At 42.9% G+C, this 23468-nt stretch overlaps 1 protein-coding gene across 1 annotated transcript in view; it reads left to right on the forward strand.

The window, feature by feature from the left end:
• The window catches only part of LOC311038544 (contactin-associated protein-like 2), a gene marked incomplete at both ends in the record, with an annotated part of 156534 nt that overhangs the window by 91419 nt on the left and 41647 nt on the right, over nt 1-23468 (forward strand). Inside the window, one exon of the mRNA XM_084048117.1 lies at nt 10343-10499. Within this exon, the coding sequence (XP_083904243.1) occupies nt 10343-10499 (157 nt within the window). The remainder of the gene's footprint in view (nt 1-10342; nt 10500-23468) is intronic.

The following is a 23468-nucleotide window of genomic DNA, read 5'->3' on the forward strand; positions in this document are numbered from 1 at the left end:
TGTGCTTTGCTGGTTTGTTTTATTAAGTGGTTTTTTCATTCATTGTTTAGTGTTTAAACCCCGCTGTAAGCAGCGGGGTTTTGTGACTGTTGTGCGCCGCGGCAGCGGCTGCTGTCGCCGGCGTCATGGAGTTCACAAACTTAACGAGGAAACATGGCGTTAAAATTTCGCCAAGTTTCCCATGTTCTGTGGAAGAAGTCAGCTTGGCTGTAGCAAAGGTGGTGGGAGCGGCGAGTGTTAAGTCTGCTGCCAGGATGAATGGTGGAGTGGTGATTTTTGTGGACGGTGTGGAGAAAGCTAATAATTTAGTTGTGAAAGGCGTGGTGATAAAGGACACGTTTGTGTCAGTAGCGCCTCTCACCACACCGGCCACAAAGGTCTCACTGTCAAATGTCCCTCCATTTATAAGAGATGAGTTTATTGTGAAGGAGTTGACTCGATATGGGAAAGTTGTGTCACCAATAAAAAAACTGCCTTCAGGCTGTAAATCGCCTGTGTTGAAGCACGTGGTGTCTCACAGGAGAACCTGTTTCATGATCTTGAAGGATAAGACTCGGGACATGAGAATAAATTTTAAAGCGAATGTAGAGGGGTTTGACTACACGCTTTTTGCCACAACTGAAAGCATGAAGTGCTTTGAGTGTGGGGCGGAGGGGCATTTATTTAGAACGTGTCCAGACGTACAGCCGTCCACTTCAGCTAGTCATGTTGGGACGAGTGGTGCAAAAAAAGGGGGCGGGGCTAATCCATGGGAGCAGCCTGCCGCTGAGGGAGAGACAGGGGAGGGGAGTGAGGATGGAGAGGATGTGGGACAGGAGGATAAGACTGAGGGGGGGGGGATGAGAACGGACAGCAGCAGAATGGGGAGGGGGTGAATGATGGTGATTTTGTAGCGGTTGAGGTTACTGGTGGTATTGAGAGTGAGGTGGTTGTGAGCACTCAAGGTGGTAGCAACCCTAGCGACAGTCAGGTGGGGGAGGAGGAGAGTGGGGCAAGGAGTGAGGGTGGAATAGAAGGGAAGGTGGCAACAGACGTGGACATAGGTAACATTGAGAGTGAGGTTGTGAGCACTCAGGAAGGTAGCAGCCCTAGCGACAGTCAGGTGGGGGAGGAGGGGAGTGGGGCGGGGGGTGAGGCAGGAATAGAAGGGAAGGTGGCAACAGATGTTGACATGGGCGATGCAGAGGACAGTGTAAAGGTGGTGGGAGGAAAAAGGAAGGCAAAAAAAACCTTGTATCCACCAAAACCAAAAAAAGTGACAGAGGATAGGAGTGATAGCCAGGCAGGAAAGGGAGTTTTTTTTTTCTCTGATGAAGATTCAGACAGTGACTCTGGGGGGTGGGAGAGTGAGGCACCAGGGGAGGAGCCAACTAACTACAGGTTGGCGGATATGAAGCAGTTTTTAAAGAAAACTAAAAATGTGAAGGGGGTTAAAGTAGCAAGTTTTTTCCCGCGGAAAAAATCATTCATTGCTTCAGCCAAGGCCAACATGAAAAAAACAGGCAGAGGGGCTTTCACAGACCAAGAAATGTATAGGGTCAAAAAGATTATACAGAAAGTGAACCGCGAAATGGAAAATAATGATGGAAAGGAAACAGTTTAATTTTTTTGTCTGTTTTTTTAGTTGGTCAATACTGTCAATATGGGTGGTTTCCTCTTTTTTACAAATGAGTGAATTCAGAATTGCCACATTGAACCTTAACGGGGCAAGGGATATGAAAAAAAGGGCAATGTTGTATGAGCTTGTAAAAATGAAAGGTATTGATGTGATGTTGGTACAGGAAACTCATACTGATGAAAGGAATGAAACAGATTGGAAGGCAGAATGGGAGGGGGAAGTTTGCTTGAGCTCTTTGAAATCAAATAGTGGGGGGGTTGCAATCCTGTTTTCAAGGAGTTTTGCACCCATCACATATGAGGTGCAGGTTAAAGTGGAAGGGAGACTTATGGTTGTTAAAGCAAAGTATGAAAAATACACAATAGTTCTGATTAATCTGTATGCACCTGTTGTTGGACAGGACAGGGTAAGAGCATTAAATACTTTGAATGAGTTTTTAATGACTTGTAATTCGGATGATTATCTGTACCTTGGTGGGGATTTTAATTGTACTCAAAACGATCAATATGATCGCAATCATATTGAACCTCACAAACAATCACAAAGAGTACTGAGCAACCTCATTGAGACACATGATTTAGTGGATTTATGGAGAGAATTACACGATACAAAGAGACAGTATACATGGGCTCATGTCAGGGAAAATGTCATCTCTTTAGCTAGGCTGGATAGGTTTTATTGCTTCAAACACCAGTTTGGTGTCATTAAGAGGTGTGAAATGCTGCCAGTGGGTTTTTCCGATCATTCTCTAGTGGTGGGAGATGTGCTTATCACAAATGTGAAACCAAGGAGTGCGTACTGGCATTTTAACTCCACTTTACTCCTTGATGAAAATTTTAAGGAGGTGTTCAGGTTTTTTTGGAAGGGTTTTAAGAGTGAAAAGCAAAGTTTTGAGTCACTGAGGCAGTGGTGGGACTGTGGGAAGGTTCAAATTAAGCAACTTTGTCAACAGCACACTCTTAATGTTACTAGGGACATCGCCAGATCAATGAGAGATCTAGAGGCTGAGTTAGTGGACCTGCAGAATGTGTGGGAGTCCACAGGAGATCGAGGACATTTTGAAGTCCTTAAGTCTAAGAAAAGCATGCTTGAAGACCTACTGGGCATAAAGGCGCAGGGGGCATTGGTGCGGTCTAGGTTCCAGGGCGCAAATCAGATGGATGCACCTTCCAGTTTCTTTTTTGGTCTAGAGAAAAAGAATGGACAGAGCAGACTCCTGCACACGTTACGTTCACCTGAAGGGCAGGAGATAACAGAGGCTGGAGAGATCCGGCGTGTGGCTGTGGATTTTTACTCTGAGTTATACAAGAGTGAATACAAAGACAATGAGCCGCTGTTTTCATCATTTTGTGATGGGGCTCCTCAGATTCCCGCTGAGGAGAATCGTGGTCAGGGGGGCCCTCTGACACTGGCTGAGCTGCATGCTGCTTTGCAAGGCATGGAGGGGGGAAAAGCCCCTGGCATCGACGGCCTGACCGTGGAGTTTTACAAAGTTTTCTGGGAGGAGTTGGAGGAGGACTTGTTGGAAGTTTTGAATGAAAGCTTCGGAGAAATGTGTTTGCCGCTAAGTTGCAGGAGAGCGGTCTTAACTCTGCTGCCCAAGAAAGGTGATCTGAAAGACATTAAAAACTGGCGTCCAGTGTCTCTCCTATGCACGGACTATAAGATTCTGTCCAAAGCTCTGGCTAATAGACTCAGGGAGGTGCTGGATCAGGTTATACACCTTGACCAAACCTACTGCGTGCCTGGTAGGTCAATTGTAGACAATGTGTCTCTGATTCGTGATGTTTTGGATGTCTCTGGTTCATTAGGTTTAGATGTTGGTCTCATTTCGTTAGACCAATTAAAAGCTTTTGACCGGGTGGAGCATCAATACCTCTGGAGAATTCTAGAGTTTTTTGGTCTACACCCAGGTCTTATAGCCATGATAAAGGTTTTGTACCAAGACATTGAGAGTGTGCTGAAGATAAATGGGGGACTGAGTGCCCCTTTTAGAGCAGAACGGGGGGTCCGGCAAGGGTGCTCACTGTCGGGGATGCTGTATGCTTTATCCATCGAACCACTGTTGCACAGATTACGGTCTGATCTTAATGGTCTGGTCTTGCCCGGGTTTAACACAGCACATGTCTTATCAGCATATGCGGACGATGTCGCAATCCTGGTCACCAAGCAAAAAGATGTTGATGAGTTAGGAAGAATTGTGAACGATTTTTGCTGTTTATCCAAGGCAAAGGTAAATTGGCAAAAGAGTGAGGCCTTAGCAGTAGGGAGGTGGACTGGGGGTCTCCCAAAGTTACCGGGAGGGTTAGCGTGGAAGCGGGGGGGGATCAAGTATTTGGGCATTTACATTGGTGATGAGGCAACTATGAATAAAAATTGGGAGAATGTAACGGAGAAGGTGCAAGGAAAATTAAATAAATGGAAATGGTTACTGCCAAAAATGTCTTTCAGGGGGAGAACGTTAGTCATCAACAATCTGGTGGCCTCCACATTGTGGCATCGTTTAGCGTGCATGGAGCCACCAAGTGGTTTAATCAAAAAAGTGCAAGCTTTAATGGTTGATTTTTTTTGGGACAGAATGCATTGGATACCCCAAGCTGTATTGTTCTTGCCTAAAGAAGAGGGAGGGCAAGGACTGATACATATTGAGAGTAGAGTCGCAACTTTTCGGTTGCAGTTCATACAGAAGTATCTAACAACTGGATATGAGTACCTCATCTGGAAGGACGTGGCGAGTACTATCCTGAGGAGGGTAGATGGACTGGGGATGGATTCTGCTTTGTTTTTAATGAACAGTAATGGTGTTGAGATGAGTGAATTATCGCCTTTTTACAGGGCTGTATTTAAGGCGTGGGTTTGGTTCAAATGGACGATGGAGGAGCCTGTTTCATCGCTTTACTGGTTTCTAGAAGAACCGCTTGTTGGGGGGGCTAGGCTGGACATTCAGGACAGTACGACACCTAGCCTCACTCACACTCTGTGCACCGCTGGAATGGTGACTTTGAGGAATTTAGTGGATGTAGCTGGGCCAAGGTTGAAAAATGTACACGGAATAGCTGAGCTGCTGGGGCTGAGGTCAGTCCGCTATGTGGAGTACATCTTGGGGCGATGGGCTGAGAGGCTGTCTGAGGAGGATTTTGAGCTCTTAAGGATTTATAGTGAGGGGGAGGAAACCCCTGATGAAGAGGACCCTTTCCCGGAGTTAGTACTTTATCCTGATCTAAGGAGCTGTTCAGGACCATTGCTAAATGAGAAAAAGATTCACAGTGTTGATTTGTACACGGTAAATGGTAAGGGTTTGTACATGTGCTGTGTTAAAGCCCTTAACAGGGAGAAACTAAATGGGAAGCATGATACAGTGTGGAGAAGGTATTTTGACATAACTGAGGAAAATAAACCGGGGTGGAGAGCTTTGTATAAACCCCCCTCAAAGAAACAGACTGGAGATTTGCAGTGGAGGATTCTCCATGGGGCGGTGGCAGTTAATGCCACTGTGTCAAAAATGAATTCAACTGTTCTAAACGAGTGTCCCTTTTGTGGTAGGGTGGAGACTATTTCTCATTGTTTTTTGGAGTGTGGGAGGGTTGATGCATTATTTGGTGTGTTGGAGAGTTTGTTTTCTTTTTTTGAAGAGGGATGGTCTAAAGTTGTGTTTATATTTGGTGCTGGGTACAGGAGGAACAATGCGGCTAAGTGGCAGTTGCTGAATTTCCTTTTAGGGGAAGCAAAATTGGCAATATATTTGACAAGAAGAAATAAGATAGAGAGGGAAGTGATGCAGGACCTAGTCAGTGTGTTTATCTCGTTGGTAAGGTCAAGGGTATGGATAGATTTTAAGTTTTTCAACGAGATGGACAATTTGGACACTTTTGTGCAGCAGTGGTGTTATAATGATGTAATCTGTTCAGTTGAGGATGAGGGGTTATGCTTTGGATTGATCTTCAGGTAGAAGGGTTGTCCTTACAAACTGTGATTGTTGATTGAGGAGATGTAAAAAAAAAAAAAAAAAAAAAAAAAAAAAGTGAGAATCTGTATGTTTAGCAACGTTTAAATAAAGGTTTTTTAAAAGTCAAAAAAAGTCTCTCTCTCTCTCTCTCTCTCTCTCTCTCTCTCTCCAGGGTCCCCTGTCTTTGCTGTGTGTGTGTGTGTGTGTGTGTGTGTGTGTGTGTGTGTGTGTGTGTGTGTGTGTGTGTGTGTGTGTGTCTGCCCTCATCATCTCAGAGCTGTTCATCCTCTATAATTATAACTATGTGTGTGATAGATGAGTGAAAGAAGTCATTTTCATCCTGATGACACATCTGTTCATCTGCCTTGACCCGAGAGAACACAGCACTAAATGTGACTTATGGTCTAACACACACACGCACACGCACACGCACAGACACACGCACAGACACACACACACACACACACACACACACACACACACACACACACACACACACACACACACACACACACACACACACACACACACACACACACACACACACACACGCGCACACACACACACACACACACACACACACACACATTGAGCTGAGGGAACACAGCACTAAATGTGACTTATAGTTACACACACACACACACACACACAACACACACACACACACACACACACACACACACACACACACACACACACACACACACACACACACACACACACACACACACACACACACACACACACACACACACACACACACTCCCTCTCTCTCTCATTGAGATGACCCTCCAGTAATCATGATCAGTTGTTTATGGTCTTCTGCCCACACTTTTGTCATTTACGATGGCTTACTTTTGTCTATCATTGTGTATGTGTGTGTTTTTATGTGTGTGCGGGAGTGTGCATGCACGTACACATACATCAATGATTCATTATTGCTTTCTATACACTTTGCAGGCCTGTCCATTAAGCATACTGATGCTGCAGACAATAAAGATGCCCCAGAAAGTCACTTATGCCGGTCATAACAGACTAATGAACTGTACTGCCATGACCGAAAGTGCAGTATGCTGGAACATTGTAGTGAAAACTTTTTAAGTTCAGAAGTTTTATGGCCTGGGCCCAAGAGTTCTAAACTTTTAATCCCCATCCGAATGGATCTGATTTGAACTGTGGGTGTTACAGATATATGTGATTAATCAAACTTTTATTGCTTATAGACGTGATGTTTACTGAGATAATTCTATGATCACAGATCGGACATCAAAGTGATCCCAATGATCTTTTTGTTTTGTTTTGAATACCCCAAATCCAAATATGATCCACTTGGATGGTTATTAAAAGTTTTTAGCTCTTGGGCCCTTGGGATACAAATTGCCCCTGGGCCTGCTTAGTTTCAGTCTTTCTCTATCTTTCATACATAAGCCCAATATTTTCGCACATTTTCAAAAATAAAACAAAAATGTGAAAATAGCAGATCTACAGTACAAGCTCACAACGCATTGTGGCGCGATGTGAGCTTGTAGACCGGCTATGCCCACAAATGCCCACAATTCAAATTTGTGGGCATTTTTTTTATCTCACCTATGACAAACAACCCCATATTAGAAAAAAATAAAAAATAAATAAATAAACAAAACGTGCAAATCCACTTCGAAACCAAATCAAAACTAACTGAAATTAAAAACCTTTTATTTTATGAAATTAAAATAAAAACTAATTTATAATAACCTTGGTGTAACATGAAGCTAATGGCATCGTACAGTATGTTGACCTGTTTTGTCCGTAGGCAAACTGTTTGGGTAGAGTGTCAAACAGCAAGGAGTCGATATGCCTGACGCTGCTTGGCCGGTGTACGTACAAACGACAGTGCGGTAGTCATTCAGGCAGAGAGGTGTTTTTTTTTGTAGGGACAGGTACAATTGTGGTCAGCCAGCTGGTCCATACACGCCTGGAGGACCCGGCCAGAGATGCTGTCTGTGCCAGGTGCCTTGTGTAAATTAATCCTTTTGAAGGTTTTACACACAGCCACCCTAGATATTTTGAGTGGCCAGGAATCCTGGTCTTTTTGCAGAGCCATGCATGGCACTGCATGGGGTCTTATCCTCAAAGCATGAAAAAAAAAGGTGTTAAATTTATCTGGGAGGGATGCAGACATCTGCCCATATTGCTGGCTCTCCCTTTGTATTACAGTATGTGATCGTAGTTCCACATGTTGGAGCCGTGTATTGTAGCTCAACTTTAGCCCCATATTTGTCCGTTTTGATGACATCTTGGAGCCCATTCTTACATTTCTTGTAGTCATGTGAATCTGGGACTCTCTTGGTGTAAGTGACAGTTCTTACTTTAACCACTTCCAACCTACCCCTAGTGTGGGTATGTCAGTGATTATGGGAAATAATAATAAATACAATTGGTATTCCTACCTGAAAATGTATTTTCTATTTAATAAAGAGCTGGAGAGACATGGTGACTCGTGTTACTGAACAAACACTCTATAGCAGTGAGTACTATCAGCATATACAGCCAAAGAAAATCACTTACCCTACCTTTAAGGTAAGCGTGGCTTAAGTGGTTAAGTAAGTGTGACCTGCACTTTTGATTTGGGAATGGCCATGCAGAAATACTCGGCATAACATCACTGATGTAATTACTGATGATATAAATGACCTAGTTAAGCTCTTGGTCTTTCAATCTTACATGTTACGTTTGTAGGTGGGGAAGAGTGGAATAAAGGTGTGATGTGATTTGCTGAAGTAGAGCGAGAAGAGAGAGAAAATGTAGATTTACACGGTAACCTCGTACTAATTACACCAGGAGGGGATACGTAGATGGAGAAGGGAAAAGAGAGCGAGAGAGAGAAAGAGAGAGAGAATGTGTATTTCATGGAATACAAGTGAGGGATCAGAGTTACGGATGGGTAGAGATTAGAATGGATTAGACAACAGCAGGACTAATGAGAACATAAGATTAGACACCAGCATACACTCAGAGAGACATGAGAGGAAGAGGTGCAGAGAGAGAGAGAGAGAGAGCAATTACTGAGTAGGCATTGCCATGTTTATTCAGCATCATAGGGTTACTAATCTACTGGGAGCTTGTTCCAGAGTGTGGAGGCATACAGCATGAACTGATAGAGCAAGCCATGTTGGAACCCAACGCACCGCGGAACTGAAGAACAGACGTCAAACTAAAAAGAAAGAAAGACGGCAGAGAGGATGGGTGACCGGCTGTTCCACCGGGTGGATGGGTGGGGATGGGTAGATAGATAGACAGACAGACAGACAGACAGACAGACAGACAGGCAGTGGTGCAATGTAACTAAGTACATTTACTCAAGTACTGTACTCAAGTACAATGTTGAGGTATTTTTACTTTACTGGAGTGTTTCCAATTTTCTCACAATGCGTCGCGATGCGGCGCATTGTGAGCTTGTAGATCTTCTATTTTCAAAAGATTTGTATACATTTTATTTGAAAACGTGTGAAATGGGTTCTGCATAATGAGTACTTTCTACTTTTGGTACTTTAAGTACATTTTGATACCAATATTTTTGTGCTTTTACTCAAGTCCATTTTGAATTCCGGACTTTTACTTGTAACAGAGTATTTATTAGAGTATTGATACTTTTACTTAAGTTAAAAATGTGAGTACTTTTTCCACCACTACAGAGAGGCAGGCAGGCAGACAGACAGACAGACAGACAAACCATTTACCCTCAGAGAAGATAATTATACCTCGGCACTTGAGAGGAGAATAGAGTTTTGCAGGGGTGACTGCAAAACATTAAAAAACGTGTAGACCAGTCGAGTGCTCCGGTACATTTTATTTGGGTAGTCTCGCCTGATAGTGCCCAGGTATTATTATCTTCTCTGATGCAAGTTGTCCCTGTCGAGCACTTCTACCCTTCGGCTGGCTGAAGCGCGTAGGACTTCTCTTTACCTAGACCATTTACCCTGTCGTTTACCATGTAATTTACTCTGATCGTGCACTTTGTCAGTTCTAAACGCACATTGCATAGACAATTTCAATCAGAGCTTCAGTTACCTAACTGACTTTAGCAGTGGTGGAAAGTAACTAGTACTGTACTTAAGTACAGTTTTGAGGTATTTGTACTTTACAAACAAAGTATTTCCAATATAAAACATACAGTACATTAACCATCTTTAGCCCTATTTTATACATAGACTAATTGAAAATAGCCGATCTAAATAGCCTTTTTCCTCAGAATTACAGTTGTGAGATCGGTGTGGACTGGGCTTTATTGGTGGCTGAAGCACAGTATTCTGGCAGCTGCCCCCCCCCCCCCCAGACACAGATGGACACAGACACACATACATAAACATACATGCACATTTGCATAATACCAATGCATAAAAATAAACACAGAAACACAGCAGCACAATATTAAGGAGTGTGTATTGTCAGGACCGTGCACACAGACATTTATAGGTGCAAGAGCTATGTTTGTGTGTATTAATTCTTTGTGTCTTACTGTCTTAATGCTTAATGTTTTGTGTAAAGGACTTTTAATTACCTTGTTGTTGAAATGTGCTATACAAAACTTGCCTTACCGTACCTTGATTTGTTTATCTTCATGTATGACACACATGTATTTTTCAAAACGTGCGTGTGTGTGTGTGTGTGTGTGTGTGTGTGTGTGTGTGTGTGTGTGTGTGTGTGTGTGTGTGTGTGTGTGTGTGTGCGTGCGTGCGTGCGTGCGTGCGTGCGTGCGTGCGTGCGTGCGTGCGTGTGCTGTGTTCTTGTCTCAACAGATGGGACTCCCTACACGTGGTGGGTGGGTCGGGGCAGTGAGAAACACTTCTACTGGGGGAGTTCAGGACCTGGCATCCAGAAATGTGCCTGTGGCATCAACAGGAACTGTACCGACCCCAAATATGACTGCAACTGTGATGCAGACCACAAGCAATGGTGAGTCACACCGCCCCGACCAGTCACTCCATCATTACCAGTCACGCCACCATTGTACTTCCCGCTAAAGCCTGACAGAACCCATTCCCTGAAACCCCTGTTTGACCACCGGCTTCGAATGCTATCAATGCATTGAATGGGAGATTATCACGTTTTATCAGACCATTGAATGGGCGAAGTAGGCGAGCTACTGTCTACCCCGCGATTTGTCAGACCATTCATTGGGCGTAATCAGGAGCTACTGACCTACCGACGGAGGCGGAGCAGTCCCCACAACAATATTTACGATTCTGTCCGTATCGGTACATAACTCGAACGGCGCTGAGTAGGCACAGGCGAGCGTCGCACCGCTCCGGACGGCAACTCAGTCGCCTTAGCTCCTTCGGTGGCCCGTCGCGGGGCTCCAGCTCACCTGAGACTGCGCGCCTCCGTCATGGTCCGAAACCGAAACAACCAAAACCAAAACCGAAACTGAAGTATTTAAGTCATCTCCGTCGGTAGGTCAGTAGCTCCTGATTACGCCCAATGAATGGTCTGATAAATCGCGGGGTAGACAGTAGGTCGCCTACTTCGCCCATTCAATGGTCTGATAGAACGTGATAATCTCCCATTCTATGCATTGATAGCATCCGAATCAGGTGGTTTGACTGTCTCTCTGAAATCAAGTGCTCGACGGCCACTAATTTTCTCAAGCTAAATGACGATAAAACTGAAATTGCACTTTTCTGCCCCCCAGACAAAACCGCCAAGATCTCCGCTTCTATGGGCTTAAATTAGTGCCAATAATATTTTGTACTTGTAAAAATAATTTGTATTTGTAAACACATTTTGCATTTGTAAAAAAAATATTTGTACTCGTAAAAATAATATGTACTCGTAAAAATATTTTTTGCATTCGTAAAAAAAATATTTGTACTCGTAAAAATAATATGTACTCGTAAATAAAATATTTGTCTTCGTAAATAAAATATTTGTATTCGTAAATACAATATTTGTATTCGTAAATAATATATTTGTCTTCGTAAAACAAAGTTTTGTATTCGTAAGATAAAAATGTGTGTTGTAATTGTAGAATTACATTTACAATGAACATTGTGACCAGAAAAAAACAACAGCTTGCTCGCTCGAAGATCTGTTCTACGGATTGCAAAACTTTATTTTTGGCACTCTGCACTTCCGGGTCTGAGCCAATCACGTGAGGCCTTTTCCACTACCCAATCATAAAGCTCCATAGGTGTCCATGGCAACATGGCAAACGGGGTTGCCATGTTGCAACCCCAAGAGTTGCAACATAACTGCAACATAATTCCATTGCTCAGGAAATAAACAACGGATTACAATAATATAACATTCCCTATAATCAGTAACATGTAGGTGATACCTATGTCTATCAAATATGGTTTTATTGAAAGGCAATCAAAGGCTAGATCGAGTTTAGAAAGCAAACAGGTCATGTCTGGGGGCCTCAGTGCGGCTGCAGAGTTTGATTGAGTGTGAGACTAGGACCCACATGCCATATTTCAAAATGAGCGGCTTCATCGGGAATCGTCCGCGTATATTTTGCTAAGAGATTGGTTACATAGTTTAATTGATATTAATTTATTAGTGCATTAAATTTCCCCATCCACTTTAATGGGAAAATGTAAAAACTCAATTTCAAGTATTTTTTTTTTCATAAACTGTAAGGGCTAGAGTTACAAGACTTGGAGGGGAGGTTCATAATTGAATCCGAAATTTTCAAAAAAAGAAATACACCAGTCGGCCTCATGGTGGCGCTATAAAAGCCCCCTTTACGTTTTGGCCTATAACTCTTGAACCGTAGGTCGTAAAATAAAAATCTAACACCCCATATAGGCCACGCCCATTTGCGTCAGGATAGATTTTCCGCCATTTTGAATTTTCTTCAAAACACACTTTTAGCTCCTCCTCCCACATATTTTGTCCAAATTTCACAAAAATCGGTACACATGATCTCTGGGCCCATGCGATAAACATATCCAAACGGCATTTTGATAATCCTTACTATTCGTCCGTAAATGGCTTCCAAAGTTAGTGGGAGGGGCCTGTTTTACCAAAAATGCCAGAAATCACCAACGAAACGTCCGGTCAATCCCAAATTTAAATCACATGTCGAGGGTGGTTTACTCAACGAATCCCCAAAAGCATTTCCACTTTGACTAGGGGGCCTCACAAATGCACAAAACATAACCGTTAGATGAAAAAACATGATTTTTGGGGGGAACAATCCTTTCAAAATGTAATAAAAGCGATAGGAGTGACGTGACAATATGATTGGCCCGTTACATTTGTGGGAGGGGCCTATTTATTTAGTGGGAGGGGCCTATTTCTTAAAATCAAAACAGCACGTATCACCATAGGCGGATTAGGAAGAAACGGGCCCCTGGGCCGAGACACGCAAAAGGCCCCCTTCCGTGGGTGCACGCGCACGCACCCACCCCCGCACGCGCAAAGCGCGTGCGGGGGTGGAAAGAAATTGTTCGGTTATATTGCGGTTAATAAGGGAAATTATTAGGTTTTTTTATGTTAAAATTGTTAAAAAAATATGTTAATAGGCAGGATCCGATCGGCACCCGATTCGAATGGCACGTCGCACGGCCTGCGACGGTATTCCTCCCGGCGTATCCCTCGAGTCCCGCGGCCGAGACCCGCGACCGGCGTCGGCGCAACCACACTTTGCAATTTCCCAGAATTGCTACGCGTCTAGTTTTTATTAAAGTTGGAGACCTCGCACGGTAGTGGAATGTTCGGTCTATAAGCAGAGCAGCCCGCATGTCAAATCGTTAGAGAGGGGAAAAAAAGTCACTTAACACTCTGGACCACCCTATAGCCTAGTTGCATTACCTAGTTACTTTTAGTAAGCAGAAACAAAATAGCAGTTTCATGTTTTTGGTAAAAATGTACCTTTGAGAAAATGACGTGAACAAACACGGCTGTATTTGGGTAGGTTCTTGAACGTTAAATCTTTGTGTGGTACAGCTGAGATCCAAGCCATACTACGTCTCTTGAATAGCCTACATTGTTAGCCTCACACTGTATTCAATCTTGAAGAGGAGAGCTGCGACAGCTTTCTCATAGACCAGCCACACATGTGCAGTGTGCAATGATCACTATGTAGTCGGCAAAGAAGTTAATGTTTACAAACACAAACCACCGTCACTCTCTAGTCTTAAGCGTGTCTCTATGTACAGTCTGACCCCTCAAGGGCTGTAGCATCGAAAAGGTGGGCGTGGCGAACTTTTGGTGACGCGACGTTGGTACACCCTATAGGTCAGTAGCAGTGCTGTCAAGCCTATAATGCTGGAGGAGGAGGAGGGGGTGGGGGCTTTTTTGTAAAACAGGCCCCTCCCGCAAATTTTGGAAGCCATTTATGGAAGAACCGTATGGACTATCAAAATTCGGTTTGGAGATGTTTATTGCATGGGTCCAGAGATCATGTGTACCGATTTTTGTGAAATGTGGACAAAATATGTGGGAGGAGGAGCTAAAAGTGTAATTGAAGAAAATTCAAAATGGCGGAAAATCTATCCTGGCGCAAATGGGCGTGGCCTATATGGGGAGTTGCGTCATGACCCAAGGAATCTAGGGAAAAAATGATTTTTATTTTACGACCTACGGTTCAAGAGTTATAAACCAAAACGTAAAGGGGGCTTTTATAGCGCCACCATGAGGCCGACTGGTGTATTTCTTTTTTTGATAATTTCGGATTAAACTATGAACCTCCCCTCCAAGTCTTGTAACTCTAGCCCTTACAGTTTCTGGGAAAAAAATACTTGAAATCGAGTTTTTAAATTTTCCCATTAAAGTGGATGGGGAAATTTAATGCACTAATAAATTAATATCAATTAAACTATGTAACCAATCTCTTAGCAAAATACACGCGCACGATTCCCGATGAAGCCGCTCATTTTGACATATGGCATGTGGGTCCTAGTCTCACACTCAATCAAACTCTGCAGCCGCACTGAGGCCCCCAGACATGACTTGTTTGCTTTCTAAACTCGATCTAGCCTTTGATTGCCTTTCAATAAAACCATATTTGATAGACATAGGTATCACCTAAATGTTACTGATTATAGGGAATGTTATATTATTGTAATCCATTGTTTATTTCCTGAGCAATGGAATTATGTTGCAGTTAAAACTCTTGGGGTTGCAACATGGCAACCCCGTTTGCCATGTTGCCATGGAGACCTATGGAGCTTTATGATTGGGTAGTGGAAAAGGCCTCACGTGATTGGCTCAGACCCGGAAGTGCAGAGTGCCAAAAATAAAGTTTTGCAATCCGTAGAACAGATCTTCGAGCGAGCAAGCTGTTGTTTTTTTCTGGTCACAATGTTCATTGTAAATGTAATTCTACAATTACAACACACATTTTTATCTTACGAATACAAAACTTTGTTTTACGAAGACAAATATATTATTTACGAATACAAATATTTTATTTACGAATACAAATATTTTATTTACGAAGACAAATATTTTATTTACGAGTACATATTATTTTTACGAGTACAAATATTTTTTTTACGAATGCAAAAAATATTTTTACGAGTACATATTATTTTTACGAGTACAAATATTTTTTTTACAAATGCAAAATGTGTTTACAAATACAAATTATTTTTACAAGTACAAAATATTATTGGCACTAATTTAAGCCCATACGCTTCCCTCGCATCTTTATCCCCCTTCATAAAAATACATATAAAAAAACCTTGGCGTGTTATTTGACTCTGCCCTAAAATTTGATAAACAAATAAACACTGTGGTTAACGGAAGCTTCTTCCAAATCGGGCAAATAGCAAAAATAAAATCCTTCCTATCAGCCCACGACCTAGAGAAAGTGATTCATGCCCATGTCACGTCCCGGCTGGATTACTGCAACTCTCTCTCTACGCAGGGGTTGCTAATTCTTCCCTCTCCCGCCTCCAGCTTGTACAAAATGCTGCCGACTTCTGACTGGCACCCGTAGGCGGGACCACATCACCCCTGTACTGGTCTCCCTCCATTGGCATGCCAGTCAGATTTAGAATAGATTTAAAAAATCCTTTTATTTGTTTTTAAAGCACAAAATGGACTAGCACCACCCTACATCACTAAACTACCTGGCCCCCCGGACAGCACCCCGGCCATTGAGATCCTCTGACCAGAGGCTTTAATCCAGTACCTGGCCTGTACACCTGTTCGCAATTTGGTGTTGGGGGAATTTCTCACTTGAATTGAGTCAGTGGGTCCCTAGACATGAATAATCACGGAGGTGCTTGTCCGCCATAGTGCCACGAATGGCGCAATGGCCAAATCAAATATGGCCGCCATCGGCTATGATGAAAATCCAACTTTTTTGTTTTTGAGTGTATAAACACATGTAATACCTCCATTCTGACTAATTGGGGTGTGTGGAATTCATTTCTGATATTGTTATGACCATTTTGGGTGATTTTGACCTTGAAAGGTCATGGTCAAGGTAATTTAGCTATTCCAAAGACCTTAGCCATAACCTGGCCATTGTTCGGAGTAAAAACAGGTGCAATAAGTCTAATCCAACTAATTCTGACATTTAGAATTCATTTCTGATATTATTTTGACCATTAAGGATCATCTTGTCATTGAAATATCAATATCAATGTCATAATTTAATCACCCAATTACGATTTTCTGTTGTATTTTTAATAATCATTGGTTTTATTTATAACAAAAGACATGTACATGAGAAATATAACAATTATAAACATCCCCCTTTAATTCTTAATTGGGTCTTGGAATTAGCAAATAAGACTATGTAGGAATAAAAGTGAGTAAAAGTAAAATCAGTAAAATCAGTAAAGAATTTGTTCAACGTGCTTTTAAATATAAAGCCTCATCCGATTGGAACGATCTCCCCATTTCCCTTAGATCTATTAACTCCTTTAATATTTTTAAAGCATCCATTTTCACTCATCTGTAAATAACCTGCTCTTGCTTCTAATTGGCTTCTGATTGTTTTCTGTCTCTTACAATCTGTCCTGTGAATTATGAGTTATATACTGCATGTGCATGTTTGTATTATGTGTATCTGCATGGGCAGGTCATTGCATGTTACCGCATGTATGCAATGTCTGTAGCTGCTACTCCTGTTTTTGCTCTTTTAGCTTTACATGTTTACATCATTAATGCATGAAGTCTGTTATTTTGTGGGTATTCAGGCGGGGTGAGAGCGGCCAGTTTCAAGAGAGCTTATGTCTTATGTTTTTGTTTTGTTTTGTTTTGTCAAGTTTGTTTTGTCATGTTTATGTACAGTATGCATGGATGTATCTGTTGTATTGTTTTGTCCATTGTATTCTCTTTATTTTTGTCATAAGGACCCTCTCTAAAATGAGATGACACATCTCAAGGGGTTATCCTTCTAATAAAGTTACTATATAAAACCATAACAACCATAACAACCTCAAAGTGCACCATATGTGTGCTGAGTGATTCTGAGTGATTGTGTTAGTTAGTTAGTTTCATGGTCAGTATCATGGTCAGTATCATGTCAGTAGTGTCATGGTCAGTATCGTGTCAGTATCATGGCCTTGCCATGTCAGTATCATGGCATGGCAAGGGGCATGGCATTGCATGTCATGTGGCTTTCCAAAAAAGGAGGTGAACTGATTTTTAAGGACTTCTGGAGCTCATTCCAAGCAGATGAAGCACTGACAGTCTGAGCATAAGGCATAATAACCGTGAGCGTCAGGAAGTCACTTGAGAGGGTCTGGTAGGGACTAGGGATCTGATCCAACATAGAACCAATATAAGGGGGGAGCATTCACATGTAAAGCATTATGTCTATGATCAGACACATGGCAACAAAAAATAGTATAAGGAGTAAAGCTATCGTACCTGCCCAAAATCAACTTGTAAATGTCCACCACAGTTAACTGTTCCAAGTAACCATTTAGAATTATTAGTACACATCTTTTGTAAATTAGTTTCTCTACATATTCAAAGTCATGAAGTGACTTTGAGTAGTAAAAGTGCTATATAAAGCTGAGATGTTATTATTCTGAGAGGTGTTAGAAGCTGCATGTTACTGAGGCAATAGCCATGACTGAATAGTATCATGTCAGTAGCATGGCATAGCAAGGGGCATTGCATGGCGTGTGGCAGGGCATGTGATATGGCATGGCATGTGGCAGGGCATGGCATGAAATGGCATGAGGCATGCCATGCCACATGCTGTGCAATGCCACACCATACCACATGCCATGCAATGCCATGGCACACCACATGCCAGGCAGAACAAACTGTCACTACACCAACAAACTGTCACTACACCTTGGGAAAACTGAATCCATTCTTTTTGGGACCAAACATTCCCTCAGACAGATGGAGGTAAATGATTTCAAGGTCAAAGTCGATGACACAATTATCGCTAGCAAAGAAGAGATTACCTATTTGGGTTGTATTCTCGACAAATACCTGTCGGGTGAAAGCATGGGGACAAAGGTGGTCAAAATAGTAAACCAGAGAACCAAATTTATGGGCAGAGTTTCCTCTTTTGTCAACCCACAGGCCCTCAGGACCCTCTCAGGGGCCCTGATCCAACCACATTTTGACTATGCTAGCACCTCCTGGTACTCCAACACCTCAGTGTCACTGAAGACTAAGCTTCAAACCTCCCAAAACAAACTGATTCGGCTACTCCTCGGATTGGGGCCCATGACCCACCTTTCTCCCACCCATTTTGCCAGCCTAGGCTGGCTCAGGGTGGAAGACAGGGTCAAACAACTAAAAATGGGACTGGCCTTCAAAATTGTAAACGAAAATTTGCCCGATATGCCCCCTATTCCCGCATATCTGAGTAAATACCTCCAAAAGGTTAGTGACGCCCACAGTCACAATACCAGAGGGAGCGTTAACAACAATTTGGTACCACCCACCCATAAAACAAACATGGGCAAATTCTCCTTCTACAGCACTGCCACCCAGGATTGGAATGGGCTAACCCCATCCCTCAAAAAATGCAGTTCGCTGGGCTCATTTAAAAGAGCCTTAAAAAATCACCTTTCAGGAGGCCAAAAGAGGAGGTAGTACCATTTTCCCATTAGATAGCCGACCCCCCCCTGTTCTTGTACATATCTCCCCCCCCCGTTTTTTTTTTATTTTCTTTTGTTGTACATAGTATTATATGTATGTACTAGAGTTTTGGGGGGCTACGCCCCCCTCAACCCCAGCCGCGCACGGGGCCCAGCGTGGGTGCGTGTATATTGGGGTACCCAAATCGCCGGAGTAAAAGTGTCCAAAAGGAAAAAAAAAATAATAATAAAAAAAAAAAATTGGAAAAAATGTTAATAGTGATTGTTACTTTGGTGGTCCGCGGACCCCCTGGTGGTCCGCCGACCCCTGTGAGTGTTGGGACCCCCGGGGACCCCCCTGGAACATGGCGGACCCCTGCGGCAGTTTTTTTTTTTTTCATGCACGGTTTGCTTGTTTCTGTCGCTTGTTTTTTAAAACCTGGCAGCAAACTTGGCAACCCGACTGACATCACTGACCTATCCTTGGTATTTGTACTTCCGGGTTGCATAATGATGACATCACTGTCGAGTCCTGTGGTGTCATGAACCTAGCCAGGTTTGTTTACCAGATTACCCTGGGCAGCGTGCTGTGCTGTGGCCGACTGGCCGTGGCTGTTTGTTTTTGTGTTTGGGATGAACATGGCACGTGAAGGACGGACATATTGTGATCGAGACATGAGTGAAGTGAAAGTAACGGCCTGGGTGGAACAAAGGAGGTACGTAAGAAGGGGGGGGGGGGGGTTGAAGCAAAGGAGCTGTGTGTGGTGTTGTGGAGGACATGGGCAGAGTGCAATGGCGGCCGCTCGTGTTGTTTCGGCGAAACCCGTCGCCGTGCGGTGTCGGTGGTGTGCACGGTAAACGGTACGAAGCTGCCTCCCCTTCCGTTTTGTCCGACATTTGGTGAATAGAATTAATTATGTTGCGCTGTGGAAAAGGTGTAGTGAGCAATGAGATGTCCCCTACGCGACGCGTAAATTCAGCGCGGCCGCCGTGGCGAGTCAGTTGGCGACATGTGGTCTGGCGGTGCGTTGTTTATTCGATAACAGAGCTGTGGGGTGTCGCACCGAGGGTGCGGAAGTCGCTCGCCATTTATATAGTTAGATATATGTATGTATATATATATATATATGTGTATAGATATATATATAGATATATAGATATATATATATTCTTACTGTTTTTTTTATTTTCTTTGTGTAATGATATTCGAACTGTGATGCCACTATATATGTCTATGAATTGAATACCAAGGCCCTCATTGGAAACAAGTCCGCAAGGACTTTTATGAACGGACCTGTTAGACAAAGTATTTTAAATGTAAATGTGTTGTTTTACATTTTTTTGCCTAATAAAATATTCAATCAATCAATCAATGCCATGCCACATGCCATGCATTGCCATGCCACATGCCTTGCATTATTGCCATGCCACATGCCGTGCCATGCCATACCACATGCCATGCATTGCCATGCCACATGCCTTGCATTGCCATGCCACATGCCGTGCCATGCCATACCATGACTACATGGCCACATGCCCTGGCACATGCCATGCCAAATACTAACATGACACTAACATGATACTAACATGATACTGAGTACTGACCACTAATACTGATACTAACATGATACTGACCATGAATCGATACTCACATTATACAAACATGATACTGACATGATACTAACATGACACATGCCAGGGCATGCCATGCCACTTGCCATGTTATTTCACATGCCATGCCACATGCCATGCCACACCATACCACATGCCATGCAATGCCACACCATACCACATGCCATGCAATGCCATGGCACACCACATGCCATGCCACATGCCATGCATTGCCATGCCCCATGCCTTGCATTGCCATGCCACATGCCGTGCAGTTTCATGATACTGACCATGAAACTGACATGATACTGACCATGATACTAACATGATCAAAATCAATCAGCACACATATGGTGCACTTTGAGAGAAATTATTTTGTGTTATGATTTTATTTGTATATCACTTTTATTCCTACATAGTCTTATTTGCTAATTTCAACACTAAACACTAAAGGGGGTGTTTATATTTATAGTTATATTTCTCATGTGCATGTCTTTTGTTATAAATAAAACCAATGATTATGAACAAAAAGTGACAGTAAAGAAATAAATCGTAATCGGGATATTGAATAATGACATTAATATTGATATTTCAATGACAAGGTGATCCTTAATGGTCAAAACAATATCAGAAATGAATTCTAAATGTCAGAATTAGTTAGATTAGACTTATTGCACCTGTTTTTACTCCAAACAATGGCCAAGTTATGGCCAAGGTCTTCGGAATAGCAAAATGACCTTGACCATGACCTTTCTAGGTCAAAATCACCCAAAACGGTCATGACAATATCAGAAATGAATTCCACACACCCCAATTAGTCAGAATGGAGGTATTACATGTGTTTATACAATCAAAAACAAAAAAGTTGGATTTTCATCATAGCTGATGGCGGCCATATTTGATTTGGCCATTGCGCCATTCGTGGCACTATGGCGGACAAGCACCTCTGTGATTATTCATGTCTAGGGACCCACTGACTCAATTCAAGTGAGAAATTCCCCCAACACCAAATTGCGAACAGGTCTACAGCACAGGTACTGGATTACTTCTCAAGGTTCCGAGCGCCCCGGTTGAGGCAAAAAGGCGACCGAGCCTTCTCCGTGGTTGGACCAAAACTGTGGAACAGCCTTCCATCCACTGTGGGGTGCAGGCTGGATTGATGTTCTCAATCCGGCAGCCCCCCACCCCCCTCCCCCATGCTCTTATATTGTGGTCTGTCATTGTTTTAACTCTTGCTGTTTTTGAAATGTTTTGCAATGCTGTTTTATGTTGTTTTTTATCATGTTGTACATCACTTTGGTCGACCTGGTTGTTTTTAAACGGGCTTTATAAATAAAATTGACTTGACTTGACTTGACCATTACCAGTGACCCGTAACACCACAGTTCCGGGTGCCTGACACAGTGCCCTGCCAGCCTCAGCATTCTCTCTCTGACCTTGTCCGTGACCGGCAGGAGGGTCATGGACACAAGGTCAACATTTCTGATCAAGTGTCGTCCGTAGCATTCTTTGGTTATGGGCATACTAGGCCATTCTACGTTTAAGAGAGATGTGTGCCGTGTTTAGTTAATTTACACAAGTTTAAGAGATATCTCTCTCTGCCTATACCTTCAATGTCAGTAGTTTGTGTTTCCAAGCCCTCTTAACTACCTGATGGATGTTCTAATTAAAACGACGACTTAATTGTGTGTGCACTGTGCATGCGCGCACGCATGTGTGTGTGCGTGTGAGTGTGAGAGTGCATGCTTGCACACGCGAAGAGAGAAAGAGAGATGGGGTTTGTATAGAAATGTGTGTTCATATCCCCACTGCTGTGGTAAAACTGATGGGATTACAAATGCATCCCATTATCTCTCCTTGCGTGTGTTAAGGTCTTGTTGTGTGGCTGAGTGAGTTTTTGAAATATTGCCCATACAATAATATTTCCACTCATTACCCATACTTTTGGCAGCACACACACGCACACACACGCGTGCACACGCACACACACTTGCTCTAATTGTCTGCAACAGCCTCATATTCATTTCCATAAAAGTGTGATAAAGGGTGAAGCCTGGAAATAAAAAAATCGCCCTCGGAAGCATTTTGAACAAAGAGTCCTGCAATAAATTGAATCAAATCTCATCCCCAGTTGAAAGTCTGTGCTTTAAACTATTAACTCATGTTCTAATGCATTATGCAGTGTGTGCGTGCGTGTGTGTATGTGTGCGTGCGTGCGTGCGTGCGTGCGTGCGTGCGTGCGTGCGTGCGTGCGTGCGTGCGTGTGTCATCCCACCATGTGTTCTACTTTCTGTTTACCCCATTACTAACATTTCAGTCTTCAGTCCATTTCCCTCCAGGGAGAGAGGATTTCTGGATGAATAATTGATACGCTGTTTAACCTGTGATCTGATCTTGACTGCCTTTACAGTTTTACTTATTGCCTTTACACATCTGCTGTACACTCTCTGTACTGTATGTATACTCCCAGTACACTCCCTGTACATTTCCTGTACACGCATAGCACACTCCAAGTACACTCCCAGTACACTCCCTGTACATACCCTGTACATACCCTGTATACCCTGTACACTCCAAGTACACTCCATGTACATACCCTGTACATACCCTGTACATACCCTGTACACTCCAAGTACACTCCAAGTACACTCCCAGTACACTCCAAGTACACTCCCAGTACACATCCAGTACACTCCAAGTACACTCCCAGTACACATCCAGTACACTCCAAGTACACTCCCAGTACACATCCAGTACGCATCCAGTACACTCCCTGTACACTCTCTTTCATTCTTTCTGACTCTACATTGTTTCCATCACTGTCCATTTAAAAAAAAAAGTCTCCTTTCATTTTTTTTCTCTTTCTCTTTCCATCCTTTATGGCTCTCCATTGTGTCTATTTTCTCCACCGCTATTTCTGTCTCCATTCATTATATCACTGTACTTTTTTTATTTCTATGTACAGCTTTTCCAAGCTGTGAAGCCTTTGACAGTGTTGTTTTTGTTATCTATAATTACCAGTGGCAGAACCAGTCAAAGCCGGGTCCAGGGGCAGAGCATGAGCAGAGCATGATCACACATCCTGACATAAAAGAAAGTGACGGGCCCTGGGAGTCCCAGGCCCACCACGTCAGCCCTGCCGGAAGCTCTTCCATGATAATTACTCCACATTTCAGAACGTTGAAATCTCCATTTGCTATTTATCTTTTCAACTCCACAGGGTCCATTTGAAACAGTGCGGCCGCTGATTTTAAAGATTGATAAATACGAACTGATATGATTTCAAGCAGATAGTTCTGGGAGG

Source organism: Gymnoscopelus microlampas (assembly GCF_963454915.1).
Source record: "Gymnoscopelus microlampas genome assembly, chromosome: 22".
Taxonomy (NCBI): domain Eukaryota; kingdom Metazoa; phylum Chordata; class Actinopteri; order Myctophiformes; family Myctophidae; genus Gymnoscopelus; species Gymnoscopelus microlampas.